The sequence below is a fragment of the Micromesistius poutassou genome (genome assembly GCF_964030765.1).
Source record: "Micromesistius poutassou genome assembly, chromosome: 1".
Classification (NCBI taxonomy): Eukaryota; Metazoa; Chordata; class Actinopteri; order Gadiformes; family Gadidae; genus Micromesistius; species Micromesistius poutassou.
Genome location: NC_140271.1, coordinates 10,626,671 through 10,645,032, shown reverse-complemented (window position 1 = coordinate 10,645,032; position 18,362 = coordinate 10,626,671). Strand labels below are relative to the sequence as shown.

The 18,362-nt window shown below is 46.1% G+C and overlaps 1 protein-coding gene across 4 annotated transcripts in view; it reads right to left on the bottom strand.

Moving 5' to 3' along the window:
- Positions 1–152: 152 nt before the first annotated feature.
- LOC311355033 (trinucleotide repeat-containing gene 6A protein-like) overlaps positions 153–18,362 on the bottom strand; it is a 39,262-nt gene continuing 21,052 nt past the window's right edge. For 3 of the 4 annotated variants that reach the window (XM_084474823.1, XM_084474825.1, XM_084474826.1), the window contains 17 exons: positions 17,979–18,149; positions 16,019–16,249; positions 15,534–15,694; positions 15,071–15,148; positions 14,542–14,712; positions 12,727–12,837; positions 12,393–12,530; positions 11,848–12,000; positions 11,480–11,651; positions 11,260–11,388; positions 10,457–10,627; positions 9,954–10,094; positions 9,586–9,693; positions 8,877–9,116; positions 8,000–8,088; positions 7,767–7,906; positions 153–6,785 (listed from right to left, as the gene is read on the bottom strand). In XM_084474823.1, coding sequence (XP_084330949.1) covers positions 6,437–6,785; positions 7,767–7,906; positions 8,000–8,088; positions 8,877–9,116; positions 9,586–9,693; positions 9,954–10,094; positions 10,457–10,627; positions 11,260–11,388; positions 11,480–11,651; positions 11,848–12,000; positions 12,393–12,530; positions 12,727–12,837; positions 14,542–14,712; positions 15,071–15,148; positions 15,534–15,694; positions 16,019–16,249; positions 17,979–18,149 — 2,753 coding nt within the window. In that variant the 3' untranslated portion in view covers positions 153–6,436. The remainder of the gene's footprint in view (positions 6,786–7,766; positions 7,907–7,999; positions 8,089–8,876; positions 9,117–9,585; positions 9,694–9,953; positions 10,095–10,456; positions 10,628–11,259; positions 11,389–11,479; positions 11,652–11,847; positions 12,001–12,392; positions 12,531–12,726; positions 12,838–14,541; positions 14,713–15,070; positions 15,149–15,533; positions 15,695–16,018; positions 16,250–17,978; positions 18,150–18,362) is intronic. The other variant, XM_084474824.1, reaches the window with a different exon arrangement.

The following is an 18,362-nucleotide window of genomic DNA, read 5'->3' as shown; positions in this document are numbered from 1 at the left end:
GGGAATGTTGCCTTGATAAAACAATTATTCTGAGACCCCAAAAAGACCATAATGCAGACACTGGTCTCCCTTAAATGCTGAAGTTAAACCCGCGTGGATGATGTGTGTGTTCGGTGAGGATGGGTGGAGAAGAAACAGGAAAGGAGGCAGTGGCCACTCAACAGTTAGTCCTTTATTGAGGGTTGTACCCAAGTTATACAGCTTTGTATGCTGGCCACTGGGGACCAGGAGATTACCAACACTTATCAGTATACAGAGTACAGCCAACAGAAGACCTAATACCGACTACTCTACAACCTAGTACGGATTTCTCAAGAGCACTAAAATCCAGAAAGAAAAAAAATAATTAACAAACCAAGCAACAAAATAAGGAAAATTAAAAAGATAAAATGAAACAGCATCAGAGGAGACATTCATAATTAGAGCACAATGGAGTTGTTTTTCTATACCTTGTAATATCAGGCGACGTATGGTTTGTATCTTTTGTCAATTGTTTATACACATACAAAGAAAGATTGTCCTTCGAAAAGTGCAGTTTCCCTCCCCCTCCCCCAAAGTTTAAGATAAATTCCTTTTTTAAAAGATGATCAGAGGAAGACTTTTTAAAAAAAGTATGCACCCTCCCCATTTATTTTCAGTTTGTAAGCGGGAGGTGAGGAAATTCCCCCCTCGATTATAGACATTGTACGCTTTGTAAATCGTCTCAATACATACGTGTGTGTATATATATATATATATATATATATATCGTTTAAACAGTCTCCCAAAGCAATGTGCATAACTGGTTTACAGGTGATCAGAATACACACTGAATTGCGGAATCTCTATCGCTCTCATATATATATATATATAATGTAGATATATATAAAATAAAACAATGTAGTCATGAAAATGTGCAATTTCACACATCAGTCAGTTATTGAGGAGACAAGTCTTGGAGGGGGGGGGTGTAGAGTGGGAGGGAGGGACTTTGCAAACCGTAACCTTTTCGCCGTTACTGCTACAACTGGCCTGATGGTTGCTAGGTTACATGGATTTGTCGTCCCCCTCCCCAACCCCTCAATGTTATTACCATTATTAATGTCAATATGAATTTTTTTTTCTCAAACAATGGCACGACATGATTCAGTTTTAAGGTAATTATTCAACTGTACGTTGGTATAAAATAGGATTTTTCAAGCACACACTAAAAACCCAGGGTGGACATGGAAGCCTGGGATTTTTTTTTTGTAACACTCCACTGCATAGTCTCTCTGAGCATAACCCCCCCCCCACCCCTCCCCAAGTCTTTGTGCTGGTTATACTAAAGCTTTTTAAGGGTTTGTGTGTGTTCATGTGTAACTGCAAAATGACGAGAGAGAAGGACAGGCAAGACTCACAGTTTATCATTTTTTGTTAAGTCAAATAAAACGTTTTTTTTTTCTTTTAAATAAGACAGTGTGCGCGTGCACAAAGCTTACTGAAATATGTATCAGATCTGCTCTGAGGATAAAGGAAACAGGAGAATTTCAACATTAGAACAAGTAGTATTATCACCCCCCCTCCCCACAGGCCCTAGGGGCGGCTAGGCAGCCCCAGAGGGATTGTACATTGCTTGTGGCGTTTCTTCCCCCCCCCCCCCACTTAACTGAAAAACTGGTTTTCCTCACATTTTCCTTTTGCCAAGGACTTTTTGTCTTCAAGCATTTAAACGTTATCCAGCATCTTCAGCGCACAGACACAAACAAAAGTATTTACATCCAAACAAGAACCAACCATTAAAATCAATCCCTTTCTTTAACTTCTTGCTAGTTCTCTCACACCCCCCACCCCACCCACCCCCTTGGATTTGGCATGACAGAGTTCAAGGTCTCTCCATCTAACACACACACACACACACACACACCCACAAACACACTCTTGTATGCAGCACCAGCGGTAGACTAGGCCTGGAGACCATCCGTACAAAACCACACAGTTGGATCGCTACGGCGACACACAAAACAATACACAATATAAAGATGGCCGACATGACGGCAGCAACAGCAACAGGGAGCATTAAAGACATGATGGTTCTTGTTCTGGGGGGGGAGGGGGGGGCTGGGGGGGGCTTTGTTCCTTCCAGACGAATTGCCAAGACTAATAAATAAATGAAAGGGCCAACACCAGCTCGGTGATTGGGACAAACCCTGGTCATCAAACTAGGGGCCAGCAGCAGCCCAGGCTTCACGGTAATCGCGGTTAACACTTGACTGATCTAGAGAACACTACGCAGTGAGTTCAAGAGTCTCCAAACACTAGCATTACACACCAAAATGTTGCCCCTCGTGAGAAGACGGGACCAGTGACGTCGTTTGGAAAAACAATTTGAGAAACCAACCATTTGAAAAGCAATAAAGAAACCACGGTTAATGTTTGGGTCATTTCAACGAGAATGATGATTGGATGCCGGGGTAGGGGAGGCGACGGGCTCAGAGGAGGGGCCCGGTTATAAAGGCTTGCTCCTCAGGCTCGCCCCCGGGGGGGGGACAGGGTGGAAGCTTAAGGGACCCACCATCTTCCATTGTCAGCCATTAGAAACAAAACACACACACAAAGTCCTGGAGAACTGTCAACGAGCCCGCTGGCACACACCGAATACGCAGGCAGTCACATAAACACGTTACCCTGTCAGAAAAAAAAAAAAAAAATCACTCTCAAGTACAGCTTCTTCCTCTAACTAGTTGTAAAATAGCATAAGTCCCACCCTAACATGTTCACACACAGCTTTTCGTTAGCCATCTCCTGTAATCCACTACAAGTGCAAAATCCAAGGATTCTTCGTTCAACTCGCAAAAAAATGAATGATGAAAATAGTAAGGGAGTTCTGCCTTGTAAATCTGTCCAACAAACACGTACAAAACAAAAACAAAAACACAAGCAATATATACGAATATAGAGATTTGTTCAGCAACAAGATCTGGAATTAAAGGTAAACGTATCTTTTGCTTTTCAGTTTTGATTGATTAAGTTCTATATATATATATATATATTTGGTAAAGAGCGGTTGAATACTGGCACACACCACGGTCAAGTCTGGCTAATACTCAAGAGGGCCCGTCGCATGACTGCATATGCCTTGGAAGGTTTCTTAAATAGAATATTCACGGTTCAAACTGAAATACACAAAAACAACGCAAGCTACTCAGAACTACTAAGGGAAGGAGGGGGAGGGATTTCAAATCTACAAAACAGCTTGAAAATACACTCGCAAAATCAAATGATCGCAAAATTAAGGTCCATGGCTTAGCCTAATGTTGATTTCTCAGTCCCCACCCCAGAATATTGTGCATCTTTGTCCACTAAACAATCACTGTTCTAGGTAAAGTCTGTGTTTTATGACTTGTATCACTCGTGTTGGATTTCTTGTCCCCCTTCCCGCCACACAGACACACACAAACACAAACACACAATCACACAATCGAGTATAGAGCAGCAGCCCAATACACTTGACTCTCGCACAGTATGTAGTTGAGAGACGAGATCAGTCAGCTCAATAGTTTAAGATGCTGCCCCTCCACACCCCCTCTTAAGGAGAAAAAAATGTGTACAACAATACAATCATATTCTATTTGTAAACAGGTAAAAGCCACTTGACTTATTGTTGCATCTTCGGACACAATTAGAATCAAGGCAATGAAATGTGGACGACTTTTGCACCGTTAAAAATATATAGAGCAAGACTAAATAATTTTGTTTGGTTTCCTTTTTTTTCTGGGTTTTTCTTCTTTTTTTATAGCTTTTTTTTTTCTTTTTGTCAACCTTTGCTTTCCTCAAACACATTACTTTTGTGACAGTGAGAGCGATTTTTCAAGAAGGTTCATTAATGGTTCGCATTGTATACTTTTACATTTTTTAAAAACACTTGTGAAACGTGGAAAGAGAAAAGACAACGAAAAAGAGAAGAAAGGAAAGTGCCTCTCTCTGGGCCGCGCGAGAGGCGTTACAGTATGCATAGATACAGGTTTTGCCTCTTCTCTTGGGTTTTTTTTTTTATTTCTCTGAATTTACAAACAAACCACCCACTTGATAGTGAGCCAGTGACTCGGTCACATGCACACGCTGACAGAAAACAGACAGGACACACAGATTCCTCTGGTAGGATCGGGTGGGCGGGCGGGGGCAGGGGGTGGGGGGAGAAGAGCAGGGACAGGAAAATAAAGCATGGAAGAAAGAGAAGGCATGAGCGGGAGCTAGAACAGGCGAGAGGGCGAGCAGCGGGCCTGGACCGGCCGCTCCTCAGCGGAGAGAGGGAACATGGAAGGAGCCGCTCCTCTAGGGAGAGAGGGAACATGGAAGGAGCCGCTCCTCTAGGGAGAGAGGGAACATGGAAGGAGCCGCTCCTGGGAGAGAGGGACCATGGAAGGAGCTGCTCCTCTAGGGAGAGAGGGACATGGAAGGAGCCGCTCCTCTAGGGAGAGAGGGAACATGGAAGGAGCCGCTCCTCTAGGGAGAGAGGGAACATGGAAGGAGCCGCTCCTGGGAGAGAGGGAACATGGAAGGAGCCGCTCCTCTAGGGAGAGAGGGAACATGGAAGGAGCTGCTCCTCTAGGGAGAGAGGGAACATGGAAGGAGCTGCTCCTCTAGGGAGAGAGGGACATGGAAGGAGCCGCTCCTGGGAGAGAGGGACATAGGAGAGAACATGGAAGGAGCTGCTCCTGGGGGAGAGAGGGACACGAAAGAAGGAGACATGGAAGGAGCATGTTGCGGACAGCAGAATGGCGAGCATCTGCAGCTTTAAAGCAGTTATTTGGCAGAGAAGAAAAAAAAATAAACACAACAAACTTACAGACCTATACGTAGTTTTCAGTGCTAGAAGTTGGATTTTCCTTTCCTACAAGGAGTAGTAGTTTATTATTATTATTATTATTATTAAACTACACGGGGACAGGGGAACTGGCTTGATTTCCTGAGAACCATCGCTGGTTATTTAGCAGACAAAAAAAAAGAGGAATAGTTCAAAAAACCAACGCCATGGCCAAAAACACTGATCCGAATTCCCAGAGTTTACAAAGCATTGTCTTCATCCTCAATAACAGTTTTAAATTCGTTTTTTTCTGTCTATTTTTTGGTAATTTTATTTTTTTTGTAGAATGTTTTTATTTTTTTATATATTTTTTTGTATTTTTTATTTATTTTATTCCATTTTTCTCTTTTAAAATGAAGGAAGAATGAACACACCTTCTGCCTCCGAAGTCTTGTAAACAAGAGGTTGCAGTGTGGCACCTCCAAAACAACATTGAAAGCCTATTCTGAAAGTGCTGTTCCCCTCCTTGCCCACTAGAGGGGGCACCAGGGGGGCTTGCTAGAAAGTCCTCACTCACATCCAATAGGATGCGCAGGGCTTGCTAGGAAGGCCCCACCCATGTACAATAGGATAGGCGGGGCTTGCTAGGAAAGCCCCACCCACGTACAATAGGATAGGCGGGGCTTGCTAGGAAGGCCCCGCCCAAGTACAATATGATAGGCGGGGCTTGCTAGGAAGGCCCCGCCCCCGTACAATAGGCTAGGCAGGGCGTGCTAGTCCCAGCGGCGGCTACAGTCCTTTGCACTGCAGAGCTCAACGTTCTTTAGTTTTAAAACACAAAATTGGTGCAATACTTTTTAATGTCACTTTTTAATATCAGATAACCCTCCTAAGTCAGCTTTTTTTATTTTTAAACTTCTTTTCACCTATCGGTTGATCACCACGACAACGCAGTAAGGTAGGCGTGCCAAGGCAGAGAGGAGCGAACACATGCGTGTGGCCACGCACACCCACACACGTACATGGTCACGCACACGCGCGCGCGCACACACACACACACACACACACACACACGTATACACACACGGTAAGGACCTCAATGAGTAAACAGCTACACTGGAAAAACTGGCTGCTCCCTCTATATTGCAGATTATATATACTGAGAGAAAAAAACACATTCAGTGCAAAGTTAAAAAAAAAAGCTCATACTCCAACATTGTCAGCAAACAAATGCAAAAAAAAAAAAGAATGAAACGTTGAAATAAAATAATTGGAATTCCAATAAACATGAGTGAAACAAAAACATAATAATGCAATCGATTTAAGCTTTTTTTTTCAGTATGAAAGAGCACTCACTACCTGGAAGCGAATATCCATCCGTTCACATTATAGAATTGGCCTGCATGATTCAAGTATTCTGACTGATATGTTTTTGGGCTAAAACAAAGTGGACATATGTGCAGAGAGAGAGAAAAGGTAACTTTGTTTTCCACAGGGGAGGCCCTGTTGGTTTGTATTATCTTGTTAGTGAGCGAGTCCAACTAGTGCCATTGTTTTTTAACTACCTTTTTTTTTTTTTTAAGATTTTCAAAAAAGAAATAATTCTACTCGTGATTACTTAGGATTTCTTTACTGACCCCAAGCCAAAGCCTGCTTTGATTGACAGGCGACTCACATGGAGTCTCCGCCCCCTGCCAGGTGATCCACCGGGAGGAAGGAGCTGATTGGTGAAGGGCTGCTTATCCTCCCGCCCTCGTTGCCACTGGGAGCGCCCCATAGGCTAGTGGAATAGTTGGGCCCGCCCCAGAGGGTGGAGCTGTGGAGGTCACTGCCATTCCATTGGTTGGGCTCCAGAGCACGGCTGGGAAAAGAGTGGGACTGTTCCATTCTGCTCTGAGACGAACCAATGGTCTGCCAGCCCGAGGAGGGAGCGGCCAATGACTGCCCTTGTGCAAAGAAACGATTGATTTCCTCCTCACTGGCAAAATCAGCCAGAATCGTAGTGTTCCCCAAAACACACCTAGAGAGAGAAAGGAGAGGATGAGTGAGTGAGACATGTTTTTTTTGTGCTGCTGTCCGTCTGTTTAACCTCTTTCTGACAAATGCATGTCAAAATAGAGATGGTACCATTATCCAACAGGGGGGTACATACTGCGGGACAGGGCTCATGGTATGGTACAGCCCAGGTAAGTTATCGAAAGGTTAAGGACAGTATGATTGACTGAAATAATTGTTTTGTATTAAAGCTGTGTCGCAAATATTGGAGCAAATATCTTGACTGATGGACAAAGTGCAAAATTAATTAGTATCAAAATCAAAACAGGTGAGGCTCCTACTAGTACAACTACTACTCGTATAACAAAAATCAAAATGCAAATCACGTTGTATATCAAATCTAGTCTACGCTTATCTGGGTTGGACCAAACAAAGCCACAGCTATGAGAGTTGCTAAACACTCACACATGTTTATAATATAATGGCGGTCATTTGATATTCAACTGCCCAATTTGGGAATGTTTCCAGTTGGATACTCCAGCTTACTCTGGCTGGTTTCTCCGGCTTTAAGTTTTTTTTTATTTTTTTTTTAGAAATCTATAAAAAATATCGCATTTTTATGGGTTTTTCGGTGCCTTGGACAGGACAGTGAAGAGCAGGAAAGCCGATAGCGTGTAGCGTAGGACCACAGGTGGGAACAGAGCCCTGGCCGCTACGAGGCGTAGGGCCCTCATGGCTGTAGCCGAGCCGCCCCAACTTAAATGGTTTTAAGTATAGTAAAGATGGACTCAACAAGAGCCCAACACTGTCAAAGGAAGCCACTAGTACTTGTTCCATACTGCAGTCTTTTCGGTTGAAGAGTGGATCAGCCCAGGGCTCAAAGTTGAACATGTTTGAGAAGAAAGGGCCACAGCACAGGCTCTCTTTACCATGAGAGAACCATGGTAAGGGGAGCCTTGCATTGGGCTGCTAAGCTAAAGTAGTGATAGTAATGTGTGTTCCCTACATGTGCAGGCTCTTCTGCGCCTTGGCGGCCTCATCCATGGAGCTGTAGCAGACCACAGCGTTGCCGTGGGGCAGGTTGAGGTGGAATGTGATCAGAGGGCCGTGTTGCATGCACAGGGTCCTTAGGGTGGAACCGTCGATCTAAAACATACACACACGATTGTTAGTCAGAGCAAAGGAACAGGACTGAAAGTGAAATGCGGTCCAGAGCCTAAGATGTCAGTGCCCACAAACCTGAGGAGTGAGATTCTTGAGAACAAGCCATTGAGTTCTTCCTGAGCTGCTGCTGCCGCCGCCGCCGCCACCGTCACCCCAGCTGGAACCTGGTGTCACAATGGGAAAGACACACGTTAACCCTCTGCCTGTTAGTCCTGGGTTCATCCATGTGGGTCACTTAACCAACCCCTTGTCCTGCTCCCTTTTAGCCCTAGGTTAATCCATATAGGACACTTAATGAAACCCCTTTTCCTGCTCCCTTAGCCCTAGGTTTATCCATATAGGACCCTTAACCACCCCTTGTCCTGCTCCCCTTAGCCCTAGGTTTACCCATATAGGACCCTTAACCACCCCTTGTCCTGCTCCCCTTAGCCCTAGGTTTACCCATATAGGACCCTTAACCACCCCTTGTCCTGCTCCCCTTAGCCCTAGGTTTACCCATATAGGACCCTTAACCACCCCTTGTCCTGCTCCCCTTAGCCCTAGGTTTACCCATATAGGACCCTTAACCACCCCTTGTCCTGCTCCCCTTAGCCCTAGGTTTACCCATATAGGACCCTTAACCACCCCTTGTCCTGCTCCCCTTAGCCCTAGGTTTACCCATATAGGACCCTTAACCACCCCTTGTCCTGCTCCCCTTAGCCCTAGGTTTACCCATATAGGACCCTTAACCACCCCTTGTCCTGCTCCCCTTAGCCCTAGGTTTACCCATATAGGACCCTTAACCACCCCTTGTCCTGCTCCCCTTAGCCCTAGGTTTACCCATATAGGACCCTTAACCACCCCTTGTCCTGCTCCCGTTAGCCCTAGGTTTACCCATGTAGGACCCTTAACCCAACCGCTTGTCCTGCTCCCTTAACGCAATGGACTGCTTGAGTTCATGCATCGGTCTTACCAGGGGTGAATCTGGACTCGTTGGAACCCCAGCCCCCAAGCCGCAGGGACGAGCTGTCCCAGGCAGAGGAACCGGAGCTGGGCTTCTGCCCCGTGAGGCCGGGCGGGGGCCGGGAGGGCGGGGCCACCGACAGGCCCTTGGAGGGCAGGGGGACCTTCCACAGCTCATGGGCCAGGGAAGAGTTGGACACAGAGCCTCCGCCGCCGCCGCCTGGAGACCACTTGGACTCGCCTGGTCTGGCTGCAGGGAGGAAACGGGCACTTAGCATCACGTTGCACCTTATCCTAGCCATCTTTGTTGTATACAGGGAATGGGTTAACCTAGCAACTGCAGGTGCTTGGCACATCCTTACTGTACCGACATATTATTCTTTGTCTTTCTTCAGACAAATGTACTTATTAGTTTGTTATTGTAAGTCACTTTGCATAAAAGCATCTGCAAAATGCCCTAAATGTAAATATAGGAAACCAACGGAGAGAAAATATTGTAATATTCTTTTATTACTCAACAAAGAAATATTACAGTCCTTTGCACAATATGTTTTGGGCTCATTTGGTCAAAATGTGTTGTAGAATACCCTTGATTGACAGTTAGTGTTTCGGCTAAGAACTACAACCCCAAATACGGCTGCTTATCGGCTACGGATACCCAAGATGCACTCTCGTCATACGCCATCCAAGCGTGCTAAACACGTGACGAGGGAGCCTACCTGAAGTGCTTTGTGCTGTACTGGTGAGGGAACCGCTATGGCTGGAGGCACGAATGGATGACCAGGCACTGTTAGAAGGCATCGTGGTGTTCAGTGATGAGGATGGCCCTGGAAGACAAAAAGGGAGATGCTCCGGTCAGATCTCTCTCTCTCTCTCTCTCTCTCTCTCTCTCTCTCTCTCTCTCTCTCTTCTCTCTCTCTCTCCTCTCTCTCCTCTCTCTCTCTCTCTCTCTCTCTCTCTCTCTCTCTCTCTCTCTCTCTCTCTCTCTCTCTCTCTCTCTCTCTCTCTCTCTCTCTCTCTCTCTCTCTCTGATCCCTGTGTTTAGACCTTGAGATGTGGAGTGTGTGTATGTGGCGGCCACGCCTACCGTTGTTCCTGTCCCTGAGGTGGTCTGTGTCACGGACGGTGTTGATGGAGAGGTTGTTGATGACACTACCGGGGGTCACGTAGGGGTCGGTCTCAGGGTCGATGTTGGGGTAACCTTTCCAGGGCTCCCCGGGCCGGAACTCTGAATGAACACACACACGGATGAGTTCATCGTTGCTTGAAAAGGGGGACATTTTATATAATTATCTTTCTGTGTACAATTAAAAGTAAAAAAAAAACCAGAATGGGGCTACAGAACTAACTTTAGTTCAGTCTGTAAATGAAATGTAACCGCCCAAACGTCAAAAAACAACTTTCTATTGAAGTCCCAAGAGCAGTAAAGCTTGTGACATAAATGATCCATTAAGGAATCACACCCATCATAATTGAATAGGCTAAACCTCTGTTAAGCCATATTAAAGTCCCTTAATTTTCTGTTTGAAACTTCAAACTAAATACTTGTGGAATTGGTTGGCTGTCAATCCTATATCCATTCCGACTCACCTGGGGGCCAGGTGACAGTGTTTCCGTGGGGTGGGGGAGAATTGGCACGGGGTGGCCAGCCGTCGCCCACCGAGCCCATTGATTGGCCGGGAGGAGTCAGTGGGGAGGGGCCAGGAGACAGGAAATCATAGAAGGATGATTCATCCAGACGCAGCCCAGACGACATAGCACCTGTTGTGGCAAATACACCAACATACAGAGTTTAGCAGAAATATCTAACAACCATGTACAGAACCCTTCTGTTAGTAAACCACAACATTATTTTTTGGGATGGGCTTGAGGTGGAGGTTGAAAAAAATAGTCTCAAACACAGGCAATTATTTATATATTTTGTTTACATATTTTATCAGAAAACATCTACGAATGAAAATTGAATTCCAAAGCACGGTCTGCTATCCTTCCAGTTATAAAATGTTTATTATGTTTACAGCATAATGAAGTTATTAGGCAGAGGTTCGGTCTTGGCTCAACCTCAAGAACACAATCAGGTTTAGACAAACAACATAATCAAATAAACTTGATTACTTTATGTGCATCTGGTAATCTTTTAGTTCCCAAGTTATTCCCATAAAAACGAAAAACATGAGTATCTTTATCTTGAATCACAACGGCGGTGTTGAACCCTGGAGAAGTCCTGTTCTCTGAATCAGACTCATCTTAACCTCATTAAACTGTAAGTAAACACTTATGTCAATGAGATACAGATAAAGTTAATCTTCTGCTCTCAAATGTGTCAACACATTTTTTATAAAAAGACAGCTGGTAAAGGTTGATATCGAAAGCCGCTTTAAGAAGTTGCGTACCAGGTTTGCTGTTCTGCTCAAGAGGGTCTGTGGCCCAGAGTTTCTTCATCCTGGACTGGGGCGGCTCCTTGTAGCCACCTCCTCCAGCACCGCCAATGTCCAGGGATACATTCAGGTTGGGGTTCAAGGCTACAGGATGGAGAGAAAGGAAAAGGATGAAGAACCCCTTCTCTCCGATCTATTTGGTTTGTCCCTTCTTCTAGTCCTCCATTCGTCTTACCTAAAGGGAAATTGCTTAAGGAGCCCAGAGCAACCGGGTCCTTCTGTAGCTCTGGGGCATTGTGGGACATGTAGTTGTCCAGGTAGGGCTTATGGGCGGCGGCCTGTTTGAGCAGAACAGGGTCCAGATGGCGGGGGGGCTGCATCATTTGGGATGAACCAATCGGACGAGTCTGAGGGAAGGCAACAACAACAACAGTCAAGGTCACATTCAAATGTTCCATGAAACATTGACTAGTGGAAGATCGTTTTCAACAACAAAAAAGAGACATCTAAAAAGTCACGGAGCAGTGATACTGAAATGGAGCCGAGGTGCAGGGACAGCGGCTGTGGCATTCGATACCAACGGCAGCGAGAGAAGATTCATACCTGTACCTGTTCGGCATGCCGTCCCATTGACATGTTCCTCTGGCTCTGAGCTTTCTGCTGCTGCTGTTGTTGCTGCTGCTGCTGCTGCTGTTGCTGCTGCTGCTGTTGTTGTTGTTGCTGCTGCTGCTGCTGCTGCTGCTGAAGGAGGAGGCGCTATGTAGGGAAAGGGTAGAATGAGGGGTCATTGCTCCACCTATCACAGAGTCACCAGTTTTCCTTTGGCACGATGAAGGGGGACCATTGTTTGAAAGACAGACGTACAACTGTAGATTCAAAAGACTCCTTTATAGTGGCCACAAGGCTTGGGGCCAGTCGCGAAGGAGAATGTTGCGCCTAAGCTATCTTGATGATGATGCCGTGAAGTCATAGCGTGAGGGCGAACGATTGCATTAAAATGAGGTGTTCTCGTTATAGAGGACAATTCCACCTCTGACGCTTTCAAAAAGGAGTTTTGAGACTCCACACAGTCAATTTGTCCTACGTTGTTAATTGCTGTTCAATCGCTCAACACATATATATGAGCAGCGTCGCCGCGGGGTGCTCACCTGCAATTGGCCGATCTGGTTGAGCTGGGACAGCTGGTTGAGCTGGGACAGCTGGTTGAGCACGGCCATCTGCTGGGGTCCTAGCAGGGGATTCAGGGCTCCGTTCCCCCCTGGGTACTTCAACAGGGATGGTGGAACCTGGGGCAGGTCATACAAATCACACTTTAAAACAAAGACGCGAGATCTGGGATTTCTCCTTCACCTCTTCCCTCTTTCCATACCTGTCGGGATGACGTTTCTGCGCCTATGGAGAGACCCGGTGTGGGCGGAGGGCAGGGGAGTGTTACCTACCTATGGAGAGACCCGGTGTGGGCGGAGGGCAGGGGAGTGTTACCTGAGAGGGGAGGATGGGTGGAGGCACTTGGTTGCGGTGGTTGGTTTGGGGAGGGAGCTGGGGACCGCGGCCCTGTGCTACGCTGTTGCCGCCTAGCATGGGGTTTACATTCTGGGGAGGGAAGAGGAGCAGGGGTCAGGATCCACCGGGCACTCCTTGGGCACAGCCCATACATGAGGGTCAAGCTCACCGTTGCCATGGTAACACTTTGTCCGTGATGACAACAGATAAAAGGATACATTTTGATAGGCTGGTTCATTATCATATTTATGTTGTGTATTCAAGTATGTGTGAATATATGTGTGCGTGTGTGTATATGTGTGCGCATGTATATGTGCTTGTGTAAACTTTTGTCATTCGTCTAAACTCCTTTACAGTTTAAAGGAACGGTTTACTGGAATAGGCCAGGCCAACACACACACTTGTGCACTGAGGAAAGGAGAAAATAACATAATAACAGATTAGTAACCTTAGCTTGAATAGTACACGCCCAACACCGATTTAACCCAACATATGACCACAGGCTGTGGTTTACCAGCAAGCTGCGGCTGTGGATATTTGGACAACAAATAAGTTGGAAAGTTCTACGGTCATAATTGTATCGTCTGAATATTTATATAGAATAAATGGGAACTGATCTTACTGCAAGTGACTGCATCATTTTTATGAAAATGGTGTAATACTGAAAATCACGGTATTACAATAACAAGAAGCCCAATAACATCTGGGCTCCTGTCCCTCATATCAATCAATGTTACACCATTGTTTTTGCCACCATTTGTTAAGTTTGTTCGTATAATAAATTAATCTTTAAGGAAGAGGTTTTGAAACATTCCCAGTCGAGGTTTATACTGCAAGGTTAAAAACAGAAAAATCACGGGGCAATACTGTGTTCCTAGTTCTCCTTCTACACTCCCCTGCCTAGAGGCGACTGGGCTAGAACGAGCAACAGCCTGCCCAGAGCGGTGAAAGCCCATTGGCTGTGCACAGTTTGAAGAGAAAAAGCTCTCGCTGTGATTGGAGGAGAACATCTCACTGGTGGAGTTATGATAAGCAGAGGGGGAAACTGACAGCTGCAGAAGGGATAGAGAAGACAGACAGATGGCCAGGGGCACAGGAGCCACGGCAACAGCCAGCAGAGTCAAATAAAAATGGCAAAGAATAGAAAGAAAGAATAAAAGAGTGAAAGAACAAAATTAGGTTGAAGTGGACGTCTACGCCAGTTAAAATAAGTCTCTAGCACAGAGAGTAAGATGAAAAGCAGACGCTAGTTGCCAAGACAAAGCGTTCGCACCAAAATAAAGGAGAGTCAACATGGCCCAGAATAGCATAAAAAAAAGTATATAGATAATGACAGCACAGACACTTCTTTATGTCAACATGAATTCTAAAATCGTAGCCACATGGCAGTAATGCCACTCGATAAATATAACCACCTTTCCTTCCATGGCAAATAGGTCAAACGCAGTGTGAGGGCCTACCACTGTGGGGCAGTACAGGCCTGAGAGTTAACACGGAAGCACATGGCGACATAGCCAACAGAAGCCAGTTAAGCCATTCCTAGCTTGTGTGACGTGTGAGCACACAACTGTGAAGCTAGCCCAACTACATCGCGGTGCCAGTGTGAAAACCAATAGTATCTACTCTGTTACTCATCATTCTAGAGTTGTCTCAAAGTGAGTCGTCTCTGCCTGGAGCATCGAGGTCCAGGCAGAGGACCCAACCTGATGAACGTTTCCCCAGGCATTCGATGCAGACGTCTTTCAAGTGGTTCCATTGCTCCAGCCCACAGCGCATCTTTCTCCCCGGGCCTACCTTGTCGTAGTACGGGCCCCGGTCCATGGGGGGCTCCTTGTGGAGCTGATGGCGCGGGCCATGGCTCTTGCCCATCATGCCGTTGTAGTCGCCCATGGGGCCCATGTCCATGCGCTTGTCCTGCCCCATGCCGCCGCCGCCTGGCTTCATGGAGTCGTCAGGAGAGTCTCTCTGGAGGGGGAGACACGGCACAGCCACAAAACATCAGCATCAAATCACACTGTAAACCAACCTACACATGACTTGATGGATCTGCAGCAGCAACCGGATCAGAGGCCAAAGCGATGACGTGAGCTCGCTTTGCACGACAGGCAGCCATACATAACAATGTGTGCCTTTAACAAACTTGAAACCGAGAAAAGCAATCAAAGCTTTGTATACGTTAAGTACAAATATTCTGTATTGTTATTTTTCAAATTGTTATTTGAAAATGCTTGGTAAAAAAAAAAAAGAAGAACCTTTACTCTCTCAATTGGTGAGTCAATTAAGAAGGAAGGGGGTGATTTACAAATAGTCCTGGGTGACTCACAGCAAAGTTCATGTTGTTGAACTGGTTGGTGAAGGGTTTCATCCATGGCTCATCCTGCTTGTTCACTGGCTTATGCATCTGAAAAGACAGCACACAGATTCAAACCTCCATCCTTAGTGGTGTTTTATCATTAAACCAAAATACATCATATGCAGAATCCATATCTATACTCGAGAGGGGGAACCAGCACGCTTGACTACTTTCCAATATAAGACAGTACTGCTTCATACACATATGGTGAAAAGCAATTGTGGACAGCACCATCAAGACTGTGGTGGTTTCAGTAGGTTTCTCAGTGAACGTCCTTAATCAGCGAATAGATAAATTAGTGTTGAATTGATTGCCAAGACTGAATTGAAAATGTGTGATTGAGCTGTGTGCCTTGAGGGCCAGCTAAACGCCTGGTTCAAAATCAAAGAGCTCCTCAAAGCTGCTGACTCTGGGAGGGGGCGGGACCGCGCACCTTGTTGGGGCCCTTCTGCTTGTAGTTCCAGGTGTTGTGGTCGTGGGAGCGGCTCTCCTGCTGGCCGCCCGTGTTGCTCCACATGCCGATCTCCACCTCCTCCTCCTGGTCCCAGCTGGAGGACTGGTCGTCGCCTCCCCACGTCTCCATGGGCTTCACGCCTAGCAACACACGGGGGGACTGGTATTGAGCGTTGTGCATTGGGCGACGGACAAAATCAATGCACCACAACAAAATAAGGTTTACAAGTGGGTATCAAATCGAACAGTGATAATCAGCGACACGAGAGCATGCTTTTATCAAACCAGGTATTGCCTGGTTATCTATTCAACATCCCTATGGGACATGTGGCTAATGGTATGGATTCCATGTGTGGAAGGAAGCCAGGCCAGACCATTCCATCCTTCCTTGGCTGCAAAAGGGTTATACAAAAAGGTTATACAAAAAGGCAAAAGCCCAGGTCTGAGCGGTGGCGTCAGGCCTACCTGTCTTCTGCTGCTGGCCGCCTCCCCACCCCGGGCCGGGCTCCCTGCCACTGGGCTGGTCCCGCCCGTGCTCCTCTCCCCAGGTGGTGCTGCTGCTGTTGTTCTTGCTGACGCCGCTGTCCACGGGCTTACCCCAGGCGGATGTGCCGTTGTCCACGGACACGGAGGGCGCTGTGGCGGGGGTCTCCCCCCACGAGGAGGGCTCCTTGTGCGCGGGGTACTCGCCCCAGCCTGGAGACGGAGAGAAGAATGGGAGAGGTTGAGAAAGGTCTAGTAAGTCAGTTTAACCTGTATTTTATACAGTCTATGTTAAGTCAGTTTAACCTGTATTATATACAGCCATATAACTTAACATCCACACCGGAGCTCCACTGGCCACAGCTCTTTACCTGCTTTTCACTGATAAAGAGCTGGTGGGACACCCTTATAAACAGCGATATTTAATAATATCGCAGTAATATCCATTGGGAACATTTGGAAACGCGAGACGTATCTGGGTTAATTACATTTGAGCTAGGCTATCGTTAAGGGCAGAGCACTTTGTGCTGCTGTCCGACGGCTTCGCGTGGATGCCCTGTCTCTTGGGCAGATACTCATACGGATACTCATACTGTTGACCGCGTCTTTACTTCCCAGAGTCAGATCGCTGTAATTCGGAGTGCAAATATCTGTTAAATATCCAATATCTTTCTCAATCAATCTAAAAAATACTCTAACTAGGTAAACTGCTGTTTGATTCTTTTAGTACACCTCCAAAGCATCAAAGCGCTGTGCTGCTATAAATGTCACTTTCAGTTTTGCTGTCGGGACGTTCCGGGTGGAACTGGTCGAATGCGGAGGAACTCAGCCCACCTGTGGCAGCCAGTCACGGTTGGCAAGATAACATATTTCAGTCTCAACCACAACGCAACAGCAAAGCCGTTGCGTTGGAATATCTATTTATATATCTTGATCCAAAACTTCTATATTAACATAATAAAAAAAATATTCATAAGATGTTAGAAAATAGAAAGGTCTGTATTTTTTGATGGTATTGAAAAATACGACTGGTTTTTCTAAATACCCTTGTATACTGTGATACCGCCCACGCCTAGTGAAGACTCCTACTTTAAAAAGGATCACGGCTAAACCACATGGTTGTGTGGAGAAAGACAGAAAATGATGTCTACGAATGCGTCCTAAACTAAGCAAATCTGAAAAACACAGTCTGGCTAAATTCACACTCAGGGTGGTTGTTAAGTTAAAAACAATATGATATTTAATTTTTGTGTGGCCCTTCAAATACGAAGCCATCGGTGTGCTTTGGAGATGACTTCTAACAACTGAATTTTGCCGCATTGTTTCATTAATTTGTGCGTTGTTTCGCTTGCGGGTGACCTCGTCTGCCTAAACCTGCACGCTGAGCAGGCACCGTGGTGATGGCGGCTGTCCCTCATCGAGGGGAGGAACCGGAGTGGAGGACATAACGTGTGTGTAACTGGACCGACCCAGCCAGGCATTCGGCTGAGCGGGCTAAAACAGGAAATGGACACGGCGCCGGCAGAGCCGAGGCCCCCCTTGTTGATATTTGTCATTCCACACCCACTTGACGATTGTGCCGCGTGTGAACTCCGGGATTGGTGATAAAATAGAAAATGGGAACGGAAATGCGGCTTGTGAAATATGGGAGAAATGGTTCAGTCCCAAACTGCTGACAGGAAAGTATGACTGGCTCCAGTTATTTAGATAGCGGTTGATTAAAAACCCACGGTTGCCCACGCAGCTATGACTACTTGATGCGATTCCATGTAAACATTTTATAAATAAATATTTTATGTATAGAATTAAATAGCAATGGCAGACTCAAATAAGGCTAGCCCTCATCTTTATACTAAGCAGGTCACGAAGGGGGGGTTGGGGGTATACATGTGCATGTAGCACGTTTATTTGGACACATCATGTCTATGTGTGTGTGACTTACCAGCACTAGAGGTCTTTTCCGGGGCTTGAGTCTGCATCGGCTGAGGGGGATGGATTGGCCCCTGTGATTGGTGGGGCTGGTGGCCAGGGGGCGGGCCATGGGCCATGGGCTCTTGCTCAGATTGGCTGTTCTTGTTCCACGTGTTTGCAGGTCCGCCGCCATTGTATTTGCCTAGATAAAACGGTTCAAAGGTCAAGTTTATTCATGCAGAAAAGGCACAACACGACTCAATAGCAAAAATTTGAAAGGTATCTGAACCTGTAGTAGCAGTAGTAGTAAAATGTAAGGCACAACAAATGTAAAAATATCCCCCCACCAAAAAGATCTTTCTATTAAACATAATCCAGATAAGATACACTTTATTATCCTTGGAGGGAAATTTGT